Genomic DNA, 13780 nt, shown 5'->3' with positions numbered 1-13780 from the left:
ACATGGGGTAGTGACAAGAAATGTTTAATTAACTCATATAAAGGCCTCGTACGCACACGCCTAGATTACGGTGCTATAATCTATCAGTCGGCAACACCACCAGCCTTGAAAATTCTCGACCCTGTCCACCATGTAGGCATTCGCCTCTCTACGGGTGCTTTCCGCACCAGCCCTGTGGAGAGCCTGTACGTGGATTCGATTGAATGGTCGCTCCACCTACAAAGATGTTCCCTCTCCTTTTTGTACTTTTTGAAGGTGAAGGCAGACAAGAAACATCCTTCCCATTTCACAATTAATGATTTGTCTTGTTCTGGCTTGTTCGAGAACCGTCCTTCGTTTAGGCAGCCCTACGCGCTGCGTGTAAGGAGCCTGGCTGAAGAAACAGGTGTGCCTCTTCTTGAACCCAGTTTGATGGCTCCTGTAACATATCTGCCACCGTGGCAGTGGCAGCTTATAGACTGTGATGTTTCTTTCGTTGATGTCACAAAGCACGCATTACTTGCACACATACATACATACTTTTTAGAACTACAACATAAATACACATGCCCTGAGTTCTTTACTGATGCGTCAAAGTCAAACACTTCTGTGTCATATGCAGCGGTAGGCCAATCCTTTTCCGAGGCCGGCGTTCTTCATCCTTATGCAAGCATTTTCACAGGAGAAGCTTATGCAATACTTGCGGTAGTAAAACACATTAAACAGATAAAATTACAAAAGGCGGTAATATACACAGATTCCCTAAGCGTGGTCAAAGCCCTGAAAACTCCTAAAAAACACAAGAACCCCATGCTGGTGTCACTCTACTCACTTCTGTGCACACTCTACACATCAAAACAGCATGTCGTTGTCTGCTGGGTTCCAGGGCACGGTGAAATACAAGGGAACGTTTTGGCTGACAATCTGGCTGCTTGCGCCAATGTCACTACTGCCAATGCATCAACACCATTCCCTGCACTTGACTTAAAACCTTTTATAAAACGAAAGCTCAGGGGGTATTGGCAGAGCATGTGGGATAAGCACACAGATAATAAACTTCATGCTATTAAGCCGCAACTAGGTTATTGGCCGCCACTATCAAAATCACGACACACGAAAGTAATACTAACAAGGCTTAGAACAGGACACACACATTCTACACATTCATTTCTTCTGTCTACCGGTGATCCACCATATTGTGAGAGATGTGGAGAGCCCCTTACGGTTCTCCACATTCTCGTCCAGTGCCATGAGCTAGATGCTGTAAGAAAAAAGCACTTTTTACTGCCCTACCAACAGCAGCTCCCTCTACACCCTGGGATGCTCATCGGTAGGGATCCGCTTTTTAAACTGCAAACACTTTTTACGTTTTTGAAAGATGTGCAAAGCTTTCACCCGATATTTCGAGGTCATCCGTAGCACGACCTCTATATAGTAGTCATGGCAGCGGTCACTATATCTTCATCATGGTTTTATCATGACATTTTGCCATCAGCTATCACCACACATATGTCACGCCACTGTCATGATTTTATTACTTTCATGCTTTAACCCGCGTTAGAGCGAGGAATTTTAAGGCCCCTTTACAGCCACGCACCATATCATTGTTCATATCTGTAGTCAATTGAAATGGCGGTCTTTGGCCATCAATTGGCCCTTGCGCCACTAAAAACTACTCATCATCAAAGACCATACAGACCAAACTCGGGGGCGACCGGCTCACTAGGCCCAGTCGTGAAACCTCAGAGAAAGCCATCATTAAAAATTGATAGTTATCTGCCCTCCTGCCTCACTGAAAATCACTGACAGACAGTGCCACATCTCATAAAACTTCTTCGCACCTAGGCGCTGCCACTCTCGGTGGAGAATGAACCAGACCTCCTTCCGTACTTTTGCAAGCACTTCGTGAAGCCTGGGTCCCTTGCTGTCAAAGACGGCACAGCACCGTGCCACCTATACTTGGTAGGAGATTTCAACAAGCAGAAGCACGTATTGCTTAGCCGCTTGTCCCGACAGGGGATGAAGAAAACGAACGGTGTTGAAAGAAACACCTGGGTGGCCAAACAAGCTAGCTATCCTTTGATGGAGGGCAGCTGGTAGTGCGCACTGGGAGAACATGTTAACCAGGTTCCCCATAGTGCCACAAAACGGGCACGCTCCTCGTTGAGGAATTCTCGCTAAGGGCCTGAACTTTAGAGGCAGGCGCCCTCTTGCCAGGTGATACATGAATGCAGCGCGCTTGGCGCCTAGAAAACTGCCACTTAGGACTACGTGGAACAGGTCAAATGCTACACAGTTTGCAGGTAATTCTGGGGCTTGTCGCGGTGGTCTAGTGGCTAAGGTACTCGGCTGCTGACACGCATGTCGCGGGTTCGAATCCCAGCTGTGGCGGCTGCATTTCTGATGGAGGCGGAAATGCTGTAGGCCAGTGTGCTCAGCTTTGAGTGCACGTTAAAGAACCCCAGGTGGTCGAAATTTCCGGAGCCCTCCACTACGGCGTCTCTCATAATCTTATGGTGGTTTTGGGACGTTACACCCCACATATCAATCAATCAATCAGGTAATTCTGGGGCAAGTCTATCGACTAACTCGTGAAGTTCTATCGAAACTAAATCTATCTTGGGGTTGACCTCTTGGAGATGGGCCAAAGATAAGCGGCCCCTGCATAGAAGGCAGAAGGCATTCCCGCCCGAGGCACCGAATTCGAAAATGCCCCAGGCGAGAACAACCTCAGCCGCGTGCTCAGAAAATATGACGCGAAGCTTCTAGTAACGAGCATATCTGAATCAAGAGCTACCCGTGTCCATTTAACGTGTAATGGCATAGTCGCAACTCAAAGATCGGGAATACCTAATCCTCCTTCGTCCCTACGCAAATTCAACATGGGGCGCGACACAAAAGGAGAGGCATGACTCCAAAGGAAATGGAAATGTTTCTTTTCCAAGATAACCTTGGTGTGGGAATTAACTGGCATAACGGAACCTTCTACGTAAGGAAACTAAACAACAGTGATCGAATTATCGTGACCTTAGCTGTAAGCGGACAACACAAGGCACAGAGTTTCTTAATCCTGTCGGTCAGCTTTTGCCTTGCTAACCGCCAGTTTTCGGTATTCAGGCCACATGGCTCGAAATAGAAACTTAATATGCGCAGGCGCTTCTTCATGGGGAGGCCATGTACAGGACGTGGACTGGAGGGAACGCAGTTCAGATACACGACTGCGCTCTTCGACTTATTTATCCTGGCGCCTCCATAACCCCTCCATAACGTCCAAGACGGTGCAAACAGTTGCCTCGTCCGGGACGACAATAGAGAGGTCATCTGCATAGGCAAACATTGCCACCTGGGGGAAACCTGGCGGAAGGGGAAATCTTCCTATGCTGGTGTCTTAAGAAAGCCTCTGCAAGAGCGGTTCGAATGCGAGCACGTAGAGAGCGGGCGACAGTGAGTCGCCCTGTCTGACTCCACGGCACACACCCAAAGACTCCGAGATGCGATCTTGTATGACAACAGCAGAACTAGGACGGAAGTAGAGAGCCCTGGCCATGCTGATAAACTTGGAAGTGAAGCCCGCCTGCTTTAATATTTTAAAGATGTACTTATGACTGATAATATCAAAAGCCTTTTCTTGATCGAAGGAACAAAGGATTCCACTTAGGTTGCGTGAATTCGACCATTCTATAAGGTTCCTGATAGCAAAACCATGAAGTTGGCACGATCTACTTTGGACACAACACGCCTGGTACGGACCCAAAACAGTAGTGAGCACTGGAGTGAGTCCAACGGACAGGTATTTAGCTATGAGCTTGTAGTCGCAGTTTAGAAGGGTGATGGGCTGCCAGGCTCTCAGGTCGGTGCGTCTCGTCTCATCCTTGCACAGAAGTGATCCGCCCCTCTTTTTGAGTTGCTGACAGGGTCCCCTCACGGAGAAGCCTGTTTGCCGATGTGGTAAAAGGCCCCCCCCCCCCCAAAACCTTTCAAAAGTTGACATAAAACTCGACTGTCAAACCATCTGAACCTGGGCTACGATTACGGTTCATGGATTTAAGTGCTGCAAACACCTCCTCTTCGACGAGAGGAGTATCACAAATATCAAAGTCCTCGTAAGTTTTAGTGAAAGGAAATGAGTACGGAGTGGGAGGTGGTTCTGTAGAAAGTGGGAGGTGGTTCCGTGGAAAGTGGGAGGTGGTTCCGTGGATTGACCAAAGAGGTTTTCGCTGAGCTCTTCCTAGCTAAGTGTCTGCGAAGGACATTTCTGCTGCACCGAGCCTCCATTTCCCACTGCTCTACGCGTGCCGTGGCCCGCAAGCGGTCGCTGGAGCAGGACTCTATATTCTTTGCGCAGTGAAGTAGGAGCCGCGCTTACCCCCCGGCCGCCAGACAATGGCTTTGAGAGCAGAAAAATCGCGTCGGAGACCGCTTTGATCTCGGCGCGCTCCTGCTGCGCCCGCCTCTTGCCCCAATACTGAAAGCGCTCCTCAACTCCGGCCTTCACAGTGTCCCGTTCGCTACCGCCTAAGCTCAGATCGCCAAGGAGTGAACCAATGAGAAAGCTTCCCAGGTGAAAATTTCCTGTTGGTTTTCTGTTGGTTCCAGTATTGATGGTTTATTAGCACATTCCCCGTAGTTGATGGGACCAGTAGGTGATGGGACCAGTAGGTGATGGGACCAGTAGGTATTGGAACCAGTAGGTAATGGAACCAGTAGCTGATGGAACCAGTCACTGAAACCAGTATCCGAAACCAGCAGCTACTGGTTTCAGCTCAGGGTTGCATACATGCAACAAAATTGTTACTCACCGAGATGGAGGACGCCCCCAATCAACAAGGTGGTGCCCAAACGAACTCAAATGCATGTTTCTGCCCAATTTAGCAACTTTAGGGTTACAAGCACATAACTTTTATGGCTATCCAGATGGTTGTGCCATTCGATTAGTAAGTCAGTGCTTATTGTAACTTGCACGTTCTACATTCCTGTGCCAAGTTAACAGCATGCATTGGGCGTTAAACAAACAGCCTTAGTGTTTAAGAATTTATTGTGCTTGATCGTCAAACATCTGCTTGCGCACTTTCGATTTCAGGAGATCTTGGATCTTCTCAGCCAGGATCCTGGGCAGATTTTTTTCCGTGTCAGCAGTGTTGACGTCTTTCTGCTGTCCCCAGTGCTTGAGTGTTTCTACAAACAGACGAGTCGATTTTGAGCATTAGACAACAAAAAGTAGTGATTGCGGCAACGACAACTGCCACACCATAGAGGCAGAGCTTGGGTTTGAGCACTAAAGCTCCGACATCACTGGATTAGGAATGTGCATGACTTAGTTTCAGCAAGCTCCACAAAACCCAAGTTGTCCTGTTCGGCAGCTGATGGCAGTTAAATTTGGTGCACAGTTTCATGTGCAACAGATTGTCAGTTGAGCATAGGAGCCTACCATGCACCCCATCAAATTTAACCCAAACTCAGAGATATCTTTCCATATTTCCAGTACAAAGTGCAACTTCTGTTCACCCTATATACCAAAATTTTGTTTTGACAACTCGCAAAGCAAACAGCATGAATTTCACTCTTTCATTTTCGTTCATGCTGCCAGGCTGTGTAAAGATGACTTCCTGCATGCGCTGTGGAAAACTATTCATGCTAGTTGTACCTGACACAACAAGAAGTTTCTCCGGTGTCAGCGGCTGCTTGGGCTGCTCCCCCAATGCTCTCTTCCTGGAGCCAACGGTCCCTGTGACGCTCCTAGATGCAAGAACGTTGCTTCCCCATATAGCGTGGGCAGCATCCTTCACCACCAAGGTAGCCTTCTTGTTCCCAAATATTTTTTTTGCACACACACCACTTATTGTTACGCCTTTCGTCAAATGGAACTGTGAAAAAGCAAAATAATGGAGGAAAATCCCTACTGTAAGGAGCAATGAAACAAAAAATGCTGCATGTTACTTCTGCTAAACATACAACAAAACTAACAAATTGTTTAACCAATGCACCTGGCACAACACAACGATGTAGCACATGAATAGTATGTACAGTCTATCACACTTGTCTATGGTGCACAAGTGGTGTGCTGCAAATCAAATGCAGTAAAATGTTATTGGTTACTCTGTTAGAGACAATGCTTTTGAGCCTGTGCGGTTCATCTAGTATATTCAACTGCACATGAATGCAAGAAGTATCAGTGAAATTGAGTATCTGCTTTAGAATTTTGCCATATTTCATCCACACAGCACTGCTCAGGTGCTCAAGACAGGTGTGATCAGCACTGTACACCTTGCTATTGCTGATAATAAAAAAGAAAAACTGTGTGCTGGTCCCAACGGTATTCATACTTCTCTCAAAAAGTACACTGAGTAAAACTGAAGACTTGAGCATGCTAAAAAAATAAAAATGGTAAACATGCTGCAAGCAAGAAGCTTTAAGAAAGCTTTCGTAATTAACTATACCACCTAGATCTATAGAGTAGCTGTGACTACCAATAGAAAAAAAAACGGTTAAGCATGAAAAGCAGCTGCAGACAGTGACATTAAATTTCGAGCAAATTACTTACAGAGCCATCTTCCATATAAATGAAATCTCCATTTGGGCCTGCAAGAAAGATATCAGGTCCTTGTCATGGCACAAAAAAAAAAAAATTATTGTCAGAATATCTGAGGTGACATCTGAGCTGACCTGGATGTGTAGTGTTCTTTTCTCCACCAACAGTGCTTGTCCTTTCCTCTGGTTCTACAGCAGTAGATGAGCACGGTGCTACGCAACATTTAGAATTATTCAAAAATGGCTTATCTTGGTGCACAACTTGCTCTAATTGAAACAAAGTTTACTGTCTATGAAACCAGAGCTGTTACTTACGGAGAACACGTTCACTGCAGGCCATGTTGTCCATAATCAACAGATCTAAAGTTACAAAGATATAGTGACAGTAACTGTCACTCCAGTTTTGAAATGCAGGGAAGTATTATAAAAGAAGCAAAGTACTCACTTCCGACGAAGCTTTCTCCTTCATCTGTCTCAGAATGTGCTGTAATAAAAATGATTCAGGTGTAAAAGTTTAGATTTCAACCCCTCAAGCCTGTTAAATCTGGATGCTTTTGTTTAAAGCTTCATGCTAGTCAGAGCGTGCCTTAGAGCATTGGCTGCTTCTAAAAGCTACGATGAGGTGCACATCTCCAAGTCAATTCACTTCGGACTTTCAAACCAAAAATCACAATGTAACATAGCGATAAACCATACCAAGGAAAAATTTTGTTCGTTCGAGGTTTTCTCGATTGGCTACTCTGTTTTACAGTTCAAACTTTACTTTCATCTATCCACCTCCACTTTCAAAGAACCAACATCATTTCATTATCATGGCACTAGCATCTTCTATATTACATACTGACTGAAGCTGCCATCTTACTGCAGAACAGCTGAACTTACACTCCAAAGTTAATTCATGCTGTGTTTGGCGGGCACTTTTTCAAAACAAATAAAAAGTGCAGCACTCTTTGAACTCGTTCGGCAAGTTCATCAAGTAAAGCCAAATCTCTATAACCTTTACTTTGCACATACTACTGAGCGAGTTGCTTAGACAAAATATGAATAAATAAATAATAAAAAAGCTGACTTCATTAAACAGGTCAAAGTATGCTATATTACTGTCCCAGTGAAATATGGAACTGATGCATTTACTCAAGAGCATAGGTGTATGCAGTTCTTATGGGGAAACAAACCTGACAACATGCCCCGACTGCAAGGCACCCGGTCTTGTTCTACTGCAACTGCATGTACACAAAAAAAGGGTGCACAAGTTTTTATGTAGCACATGAGTTGTCATGTAATCATTATACATGGAGCTTTTGTCAAGTAAATAATGCAGAGCAAAAAGCATTCTTACGCTTGAAAAGCTTGCTTTCAAGGGATCTCTGCAGGCTTGCAACCTGCTGCTTTAGAAACTGGTTGTCGTGCTGCAGCTCCTCAGCACGCAATTTCCACATGTCTCTGTCCTTCTCAAGCTCTTTAACCACCAGCGCCTTCGTTCTCGCCTTCCACACGTCTTTCTTCTTCTTCATTTGAAGAATTTCACTTTTTGGGCACAATTCATCACTATCGGAGGACCCGCTGTCCGACGGAGTGTCTGTCCCTTTCCTTGGCTGAAATTTCATCATGCAAAAAATGACTTCATGAATTCACTAGGATGGCTTGGTGGGCTAGTTGGTATTGCATCTTGAAGGCTACTGTGCACAATAGACAGGAACAACAGAAGCAACACAAGTATCGGCGCTTCACTTTGTGCTTTCTTCTGTTGTCCCTGTCTATTTATTGTGCCCTAGCTGTAGCCTTCAAGGGTCTCATGAGGGTTTTGCTTTCAGTAAAAAAAAATGCTTCTTTTATAGTACAGTGCACTAATGAAGACCATGGCACACTTACCTGTGCTCTAGGTTTACGCCCAGAGTGCGCTTTTTCCAGATTCTTTTTAAGAATTTCGTCATACATGTTTTTTTTAGCATTTGCTCTGTCGTTCTTTTGTTTCTGAAAGAAGTCGAAAGCACAATTACAGATGATGATCAATGCAAGACCAGCAAGTTTTCAGCCGTTTCAAAATGTAGGCAGCATAAATAGCAACCTTTCTTTCAGCCTTTTTTCTTTTTGTTTGGGACTCCACGAGCTCATCAGGATCATCATCTGACGTCGTTTCTTGCATAGGTATTTTTGGTATCACCAACCTCTTGGCCCGCATTTTCGCGCGGGCGTCATCTTCGCTTTCTGTAAGAAATTACGACTATAAAATTGGAACCGTAACATTTCACATACCACACATACCTGCCAGCATCAAGACTTGCGTGTTGTACAAACCAGTGTTTGTGTCATCCACGGGGTCTCGCCAGTACGCGCTGTAAACAAAGCGGTTGTCGTAGTCGCTGGTGTCTTTGGGATCAAACTTCTCGATGTCATGCACGTGAATGACGTGTAACCGTTTGTCGTGATCGTCCAGGAAACGAACAACAGCGTACATGGTAGTACTGATGATTTAACAAAGCCTTAAATGGCATCACACACACACCAATCTCTGAAAAAAATGTAGCAGTCGCGTGTCGCGCACGTGTCGTGTCCATTAAAAATAACACCATAACAACTCCTAGCGGCAAGACTGGGCAATACCAATAACTGCGTGCGGAACAAAATAAATAAATAAATACACCTATAAACAAATAAAAAATGCTTTAAATAAGCTTATAAACAGGTGTAAAAACTGTTCATGTTATAAACAATGTATAAACTTACTAAGATATAATTAAATAGATATGTGTTTTTGAAATCCGGGTTGCAATCCAACTAATTCAACGCCGTACAAGCCAATCCAAGTCGTTTGATTGTGTGAGATCATGGAGAATGTGCGAGTCCGAGCGAACTATGAGCGAACTGTCGTGATTGTGCGCGTGAACACAACATGTGGCTTCATTACTTAGAAGGTTTTCGGTGAGTTTGCAGTGCGATATTTGCGTGGATCCGCACTGAGGGAGTATGCCTCGTAGAAAGGAATACCTAAACCCAGGCAGCGCCTCCGCCATCCCGTATTCAACGAAAACATATCTCGAAAGATCAGCCTCGAGCGTGCAACAATCACGTCGTGGACTGCAGCAGGACACAAATGTCGCTGGCGGGTCGACTGCTCCGACAGCACTTCGCGTACTGACGCAACCTCCGCAGACTGATGTTGAAGGCGACTGTGACTCTGAATCGGCACATGAAGCGGCCCCAAGTGACGAGCCGCAGCCTTCCGTTGGCGCAGAAATGACAGACGAGCCACAGGGAGATTTAGGGAGCTTCTCTAGTGACGATTTGCTGGCACTGACTGTCAATTTTGTCCTCGAATTTGGCATCCCTTGGAAGGGAGTCGAAGCACTCCAAAAGTTGATAATGCACATACTTGAACGACATGATATACCAGTTACTAAATATCTTTTCAAGAAGAGTGTCGGGGCAGAAATAAAAGCCGCCCGGTTACACTTCTACTGTGAAAACTGTATGACGCTCCTTGCCGTAACAAGTGGCGACCTTGCAGCGCGGAATGCAGTGCGGGTAACGTGCACCGTATGCGGGCAACGTAACAGTGGGCCGCAGATGCTACGCGATGGCCACTTTTTCATAACCCTGCCCATCGCAAAGTTGCTGTCTTCGTTACTTGCCGAGAATGATGCGAGCACTGCACTCCACGAAAGACTGAATTCAATAAACGAGAGTATGTCTGTCGACAAAGATGAAATGACAGACATAATAGATGGCACCTTATACAGGGCACTTAGGCGCGAATTGACATCAAAAAATGATATCACTCTCACTGTTAACAGTGATGGAAGCGCCGTGTTCAAGTCATCGAAGTTTTCTGTGTGGCCCGTTCAAGTGATGGTGAATGAACTCCCAGTGTACATGAGGCAGAAAAATGTGCTTGTGTCTGCTCTGTGGTATGGCCAGAAACATCCCGACATGACTCTCCTACTGAACGCATTTGTTGAACAAATGGACGGTTTGTCGACCAGTGGGATCACATGGAAGGCAGGCAACGAAACTGTGCATTCCAAGGTAATTTTTTTTTAATTATTAAAGCTGCTTGAACAACACGACTTCAAGACATTCTAGTTGTAAATGCTGCACTGAGCTACAATGCATAGACGAGGCTACATTGTTGTGCCAGCTAATTTCTTCCAGTCATGATGAAATCCAGGCCACTTGGGCATAATGACACCATGGAGGATGGCACACTAGTTCATCTTTGTGTGTATTCTTTTCTAGTGCGACTTTATCTCTAAATACTGTCAATTATCTAAGTGTCAAAGTGGTATTTACTGCATTGTGTTTACTGTAACTGTTACAACTTACGGAGATCATGTCCCTTTATGCAAAAGCATGAAAAGTGCTTCTTCTGAATGGATTGTTATCAATTGAAAACTGTTAATAACATCACCCGATCTTTTCCTTGTCCTCAATGTCTACTGCAATAATTGACTTGTGTCTGGCAAAGAAAACAAGCCCTCTATCCATTTCCTTTTTGTTGTACTTCATTGCAGAGGGTAGTTAGGGCTAACAGCTTCCTTTTTTGTCCTTGCTCATGCAGGTGTACTGCTTCAGCTGCAGCGCTGATGCACCAGCACGGGCAGCCATGCAGCACCTAACCCAGTTTAATGGGTATTATGGCTGTGGATGGTGCTTGCATCCAGGGGCAGCTGTGAATGGTTAGTAAAGATGTCGCATTACTGCATAACATGGAGTCAGATTTCTGACTAGATATGTTGATCAGAGTTTCTCTCTTTTTTAGCAATTTTTATGTAAACATTCACCTTGTTTAATGTATCTGGGGTTGCCATTTCTCATCTCAGAGGCAAAAATGTGCTTTATGTCGTAGCGATTCTATGTTTCCAAATTCTGGCACATAGTATGTTTTTCTAAATGTGTTCTAGAAGTAAATTCTCAGAAATATCACTGAAAACAAGTGTGCCATTTACAATCAAGCTTAGCTGTGCGAGATTTTACAAACTTCTAAATTTGTGAGGTTCTCTGTTTTTTTTTCTTACTATTGCCAAACAGGAACTGTCAAGTATCCTGTGGACACTGTTTCACCTGACAGGACAGCAGAAGGCACAAAGGAAATCATGGCCAAGGCTGCTGAAGCTGGAAGACCAGTACAGGGAGCAAAAGGCATCACGCCTTTGATTAATCTTCAGCACTTTAATATAATCTGGGGCTTTACTCCAGATTATATGCATTGTGTGCTTCTAGGTGTGGCACGGCAGATGACGGAGGACTGGCTCTCTAATGTAGGCGAGGAATATTACATTGGGGCACCACAAACTGTGGCAGTATTAGATCAACGTTTGTGCTCTATAAAGCCGCATAGCTGTATGCCACGACTTCCCCGCTCAGTTTCTCTGAGAAAGTATTGGAAAGCCTCGGAGTGGCAGCAATGGCTACTGTATTTTTCATTGCCTTGTCTGGAAGGCCTACTTCCACGGCAGTATCTTAAACATTTTGCATTGCTTGTGAAAGGTATTGCCCTTCTTCTGCAGGACACAGTGTCCCTCAGTGACATTTCTGTAAGCACAGACTGCTTGGTAAAGTTTGTTGTCGACATGCAGTTTCTCTATGGAGAAAAAAACATGACTTTCAATGTACATCAATTGTTGCACATGGCTCAGAGTGTTCTGAACCAAGGACCTCTTTGGGCACATTCATGTTTTGCTTTTGAGTCTAACATTGGCCAAATTAAGCAGCTGGTCACATCAGCAAAAGGTGCCCCACTGCAGATTGTAGAGCGCTTAATGATGGCCAGCAACTTCAGGTATCTAAAGGCTTCAGCTAGCCCTTGCACTCTGAAGTTTTTGACAAAAGCTGGCCCATCAAATAGTAAAGGTGGTTTACTGCTCAGCAAACCCCGAGCTGTGTCTGACCAGCTGCTTCACCTTGTGCAGGACCATGTTGGCAACATCGTTAGGGGCCGTGTCATGGAACATGACCGAGTGATTGTATCACCGGGTGTTCGGTTTCACAGTGAGCAGTACTCAAGGCCGAACAAAAGTGACAGCACTGTATTGCAAATATATTTGGGAACGTGCTTGAAGTTGAAGCACATTGTTTCTATTAGGGATTCGTCAGGAAATGTAAGGATTTTTGCACTGTCAAACATTCTTGTCACGTCGTGCATTTGGCACTGAGCACATAATGAAATCAGAGGATGCGAATTCCCAACAGCTAGTGGAGCTGTCTGCCAGTGTTGTCCCTTGCAACTATGTAGAGGTCAATAGAAAGTGTTTTTTTCAGAGAATTTCTTTGAAAATGCTCTCTGGTGGTTGTTAAAGGGACGCTTAAGAGCAACATTGAATTAGTTTCATCATTCTATAAAAAGGTCTCATCATATAAAAATCGCACCAATACCTTCTTATACCTACTTTTTGTACTTTTTGTCAGAAACACTTCACATCTGTAAAATTAGTTTTTTTTGTTCCTTGTGTGTTGTGGCTTTATTAATAATTCACTGCTCAAGCCACCTTCTAAATTACAATGATATGAGTAGAAACCTCAGATGTGTACACCGCATTGTCATTGCATGTCAAGCTGTTAAATGAATGGGCTGTTAAAAAGAACCTCCACATGTCAGTGAACTGCAGGTGTAGATGTTTGTGGATTGTGCAGTGAAACAGTTGTTTTTAGAGGAAGTGAGAAATGCCATTTTCAATTGATTTAGCTATTGCCAATTTGTGCAAATTCATGCTGTATACTGTCGAGTGCCTCTTGAATTACTAATAAACTTCATGATTGTGAGTATTGACAATTCTCATTGTTTAAGCCCAGCTTTAGCCCTGTCTCTGGGTGTAAACATTTTGTATTATAAAAAAAAGAAGAGAAAGTGTGCGCTGTTGTACAGTACAAGGTTTAATGTGCACTGGGTTGGTCAAATGTTCCCAGGCAGTGCTGTCATAAGATTACAAGCGTAGCAGCCTGGGAACGTTTGAGCACCCCTTTATATTTGAACACACCTTGTGTGTTCAGGGTGCATGCAACTCTTCAAAATTCCTCCCTTTTTTCTCTGTATCCTTTGTACATGTATGTTTCCAAATTAAATAACAATAAAACCATTGAAATAAAAAAGAACATATTCGAAGCCTAAAAGTCTAGGAATTTGTCTATGAGCTGCTTCTTTGTGCTTAGGCAGCAGTGTAGATTCACCAAACTTCATTTCAGCACCAATATGCTTTGTTCTTCAGGGCATTAAAAATATGAAACACTGTTAATGAAGCGATAGACACCTACTGTGGCTTAGGTGCTGGCTCCCTTC

The 13780-nt window shown here is 44.4% G+C and overlaps 2 protein-coding genes across 2 annotated transcripts; one reads left to right on the top strand and one right to left on the bottom strand.

Moving 5' to 3' along the window:
* Positions 1-4996: 4996 nt before the first annotated feature.
* On the bottom strand, positions 4997-9104 carry LOC119169115 (BEN domain-containing protein 5). The gene is made up of 11 exons (XM_037420217.2): positions 8773-9104; positions 8576-8715; positions 8380-8481; positions 7847-8102; positions 7683-7730; positions 6953-6991; positions 6823-6867; positions 6643-6720; positions 6521-6558; positions 5624-5843; positions 4997-5154 (listed from the first exon to the last, which is right to left on the bottom strand). Exons 1-11 carry the CDS (start codon positions 8963-8965, stop codon positions 5012-5014), a joined length of 1302 nt encoding a protein of 433 aa, XP_037276114.1. The 5' UTR covers positions 8966-9104; the 3' UTR covers positions 4997-5011.
* A 285-nt stretch (positions 9105-9389) lies between these two features.
* LOC142765281 (uncharacterized) lies at positions 9390-12867 on the top strand. Its single transcript, XM_075866020.1, has 3 exons — positions 9390-10533; positions 11066-11183; positions 11536-12867. The coding sequence occupies exons 1-3, from the start codon at positions 9475-9477 to the stop codon at positions 12657-12659; spliced, it is 2301 nt and encodes a 766-aa protein (XP_075722135.1). The 5' UTR covers positions 9390-9474; the 3' UTR covers positions 12660-12867.
* The last annotated feature ends 913 nt before the right edge of the window (positions 12868-13780 follow it).

Source organism: Rhipicephalus microplus, chromosome 6 (assembly GCF_043290135.1).
Source record: "Rhipicephalus microplus isolate Deutch F79 chromosome 6, USDA_Rmic, whole genome shotgun sequence".
Taxonomy (NCBI): domain Eukaryota; kingdom Metazoa; phylum Arthropoda; class Arachnida; order Ixodida; family Ixodidae; genus Rhipicephalus; species Rhipicephalus microplus.
Note: the sequence above shows the minus strand (reverse complement) of the source record. Positions and strands in the feature narration are given on the sequence as shown.

Bases quoted from the DNA above. Each gene is read 5' to 3' on its own strand.
- LOC119169115 (XM_037420217.2), bottom strand. From the start codon at position 8,965: ATGTACGCTGTTGTTCGTTTCCTGGACGATCACGACAAACGGTTACAC. The intron at 8,482-8,575 runs GTTGCTATTTAT...GACTTCTTTCAG, and splicing joins GAAAAAAGGCTGAAAGAAAG to AAACAAAAGAACGACAGAGC. The intron at 5,844-6,520 runs GTAAGTAATTTG...GCTTTTTCACAG, and splicing joins TTTATATGGAAGATGGCTCT to TTCCATTTGACGAAAGGCGT.
- LOC142765281 (XM_075866020.1), top strand. From the start codon at position 9,475: ATGCCTCGTAGAAAGGAATACCTAAACCCAGGCAGCGCCTCCGCCATC. The intron at 10,534-11,065 runs GTAATTTTTTTT...TTGCTCATGCAG, and splicing joins ACGAAACTGTGCATTCCAAG to GTGTACTGCTTCAGCTGCAG. The intron at 11,184-11,535 runs GTTAGTAAAGAT...ATTGCCAAACAG, and splicing joins TCCAGGGGCAGCTGTGAATG to GAACTGTCAAGTATCCTGTG.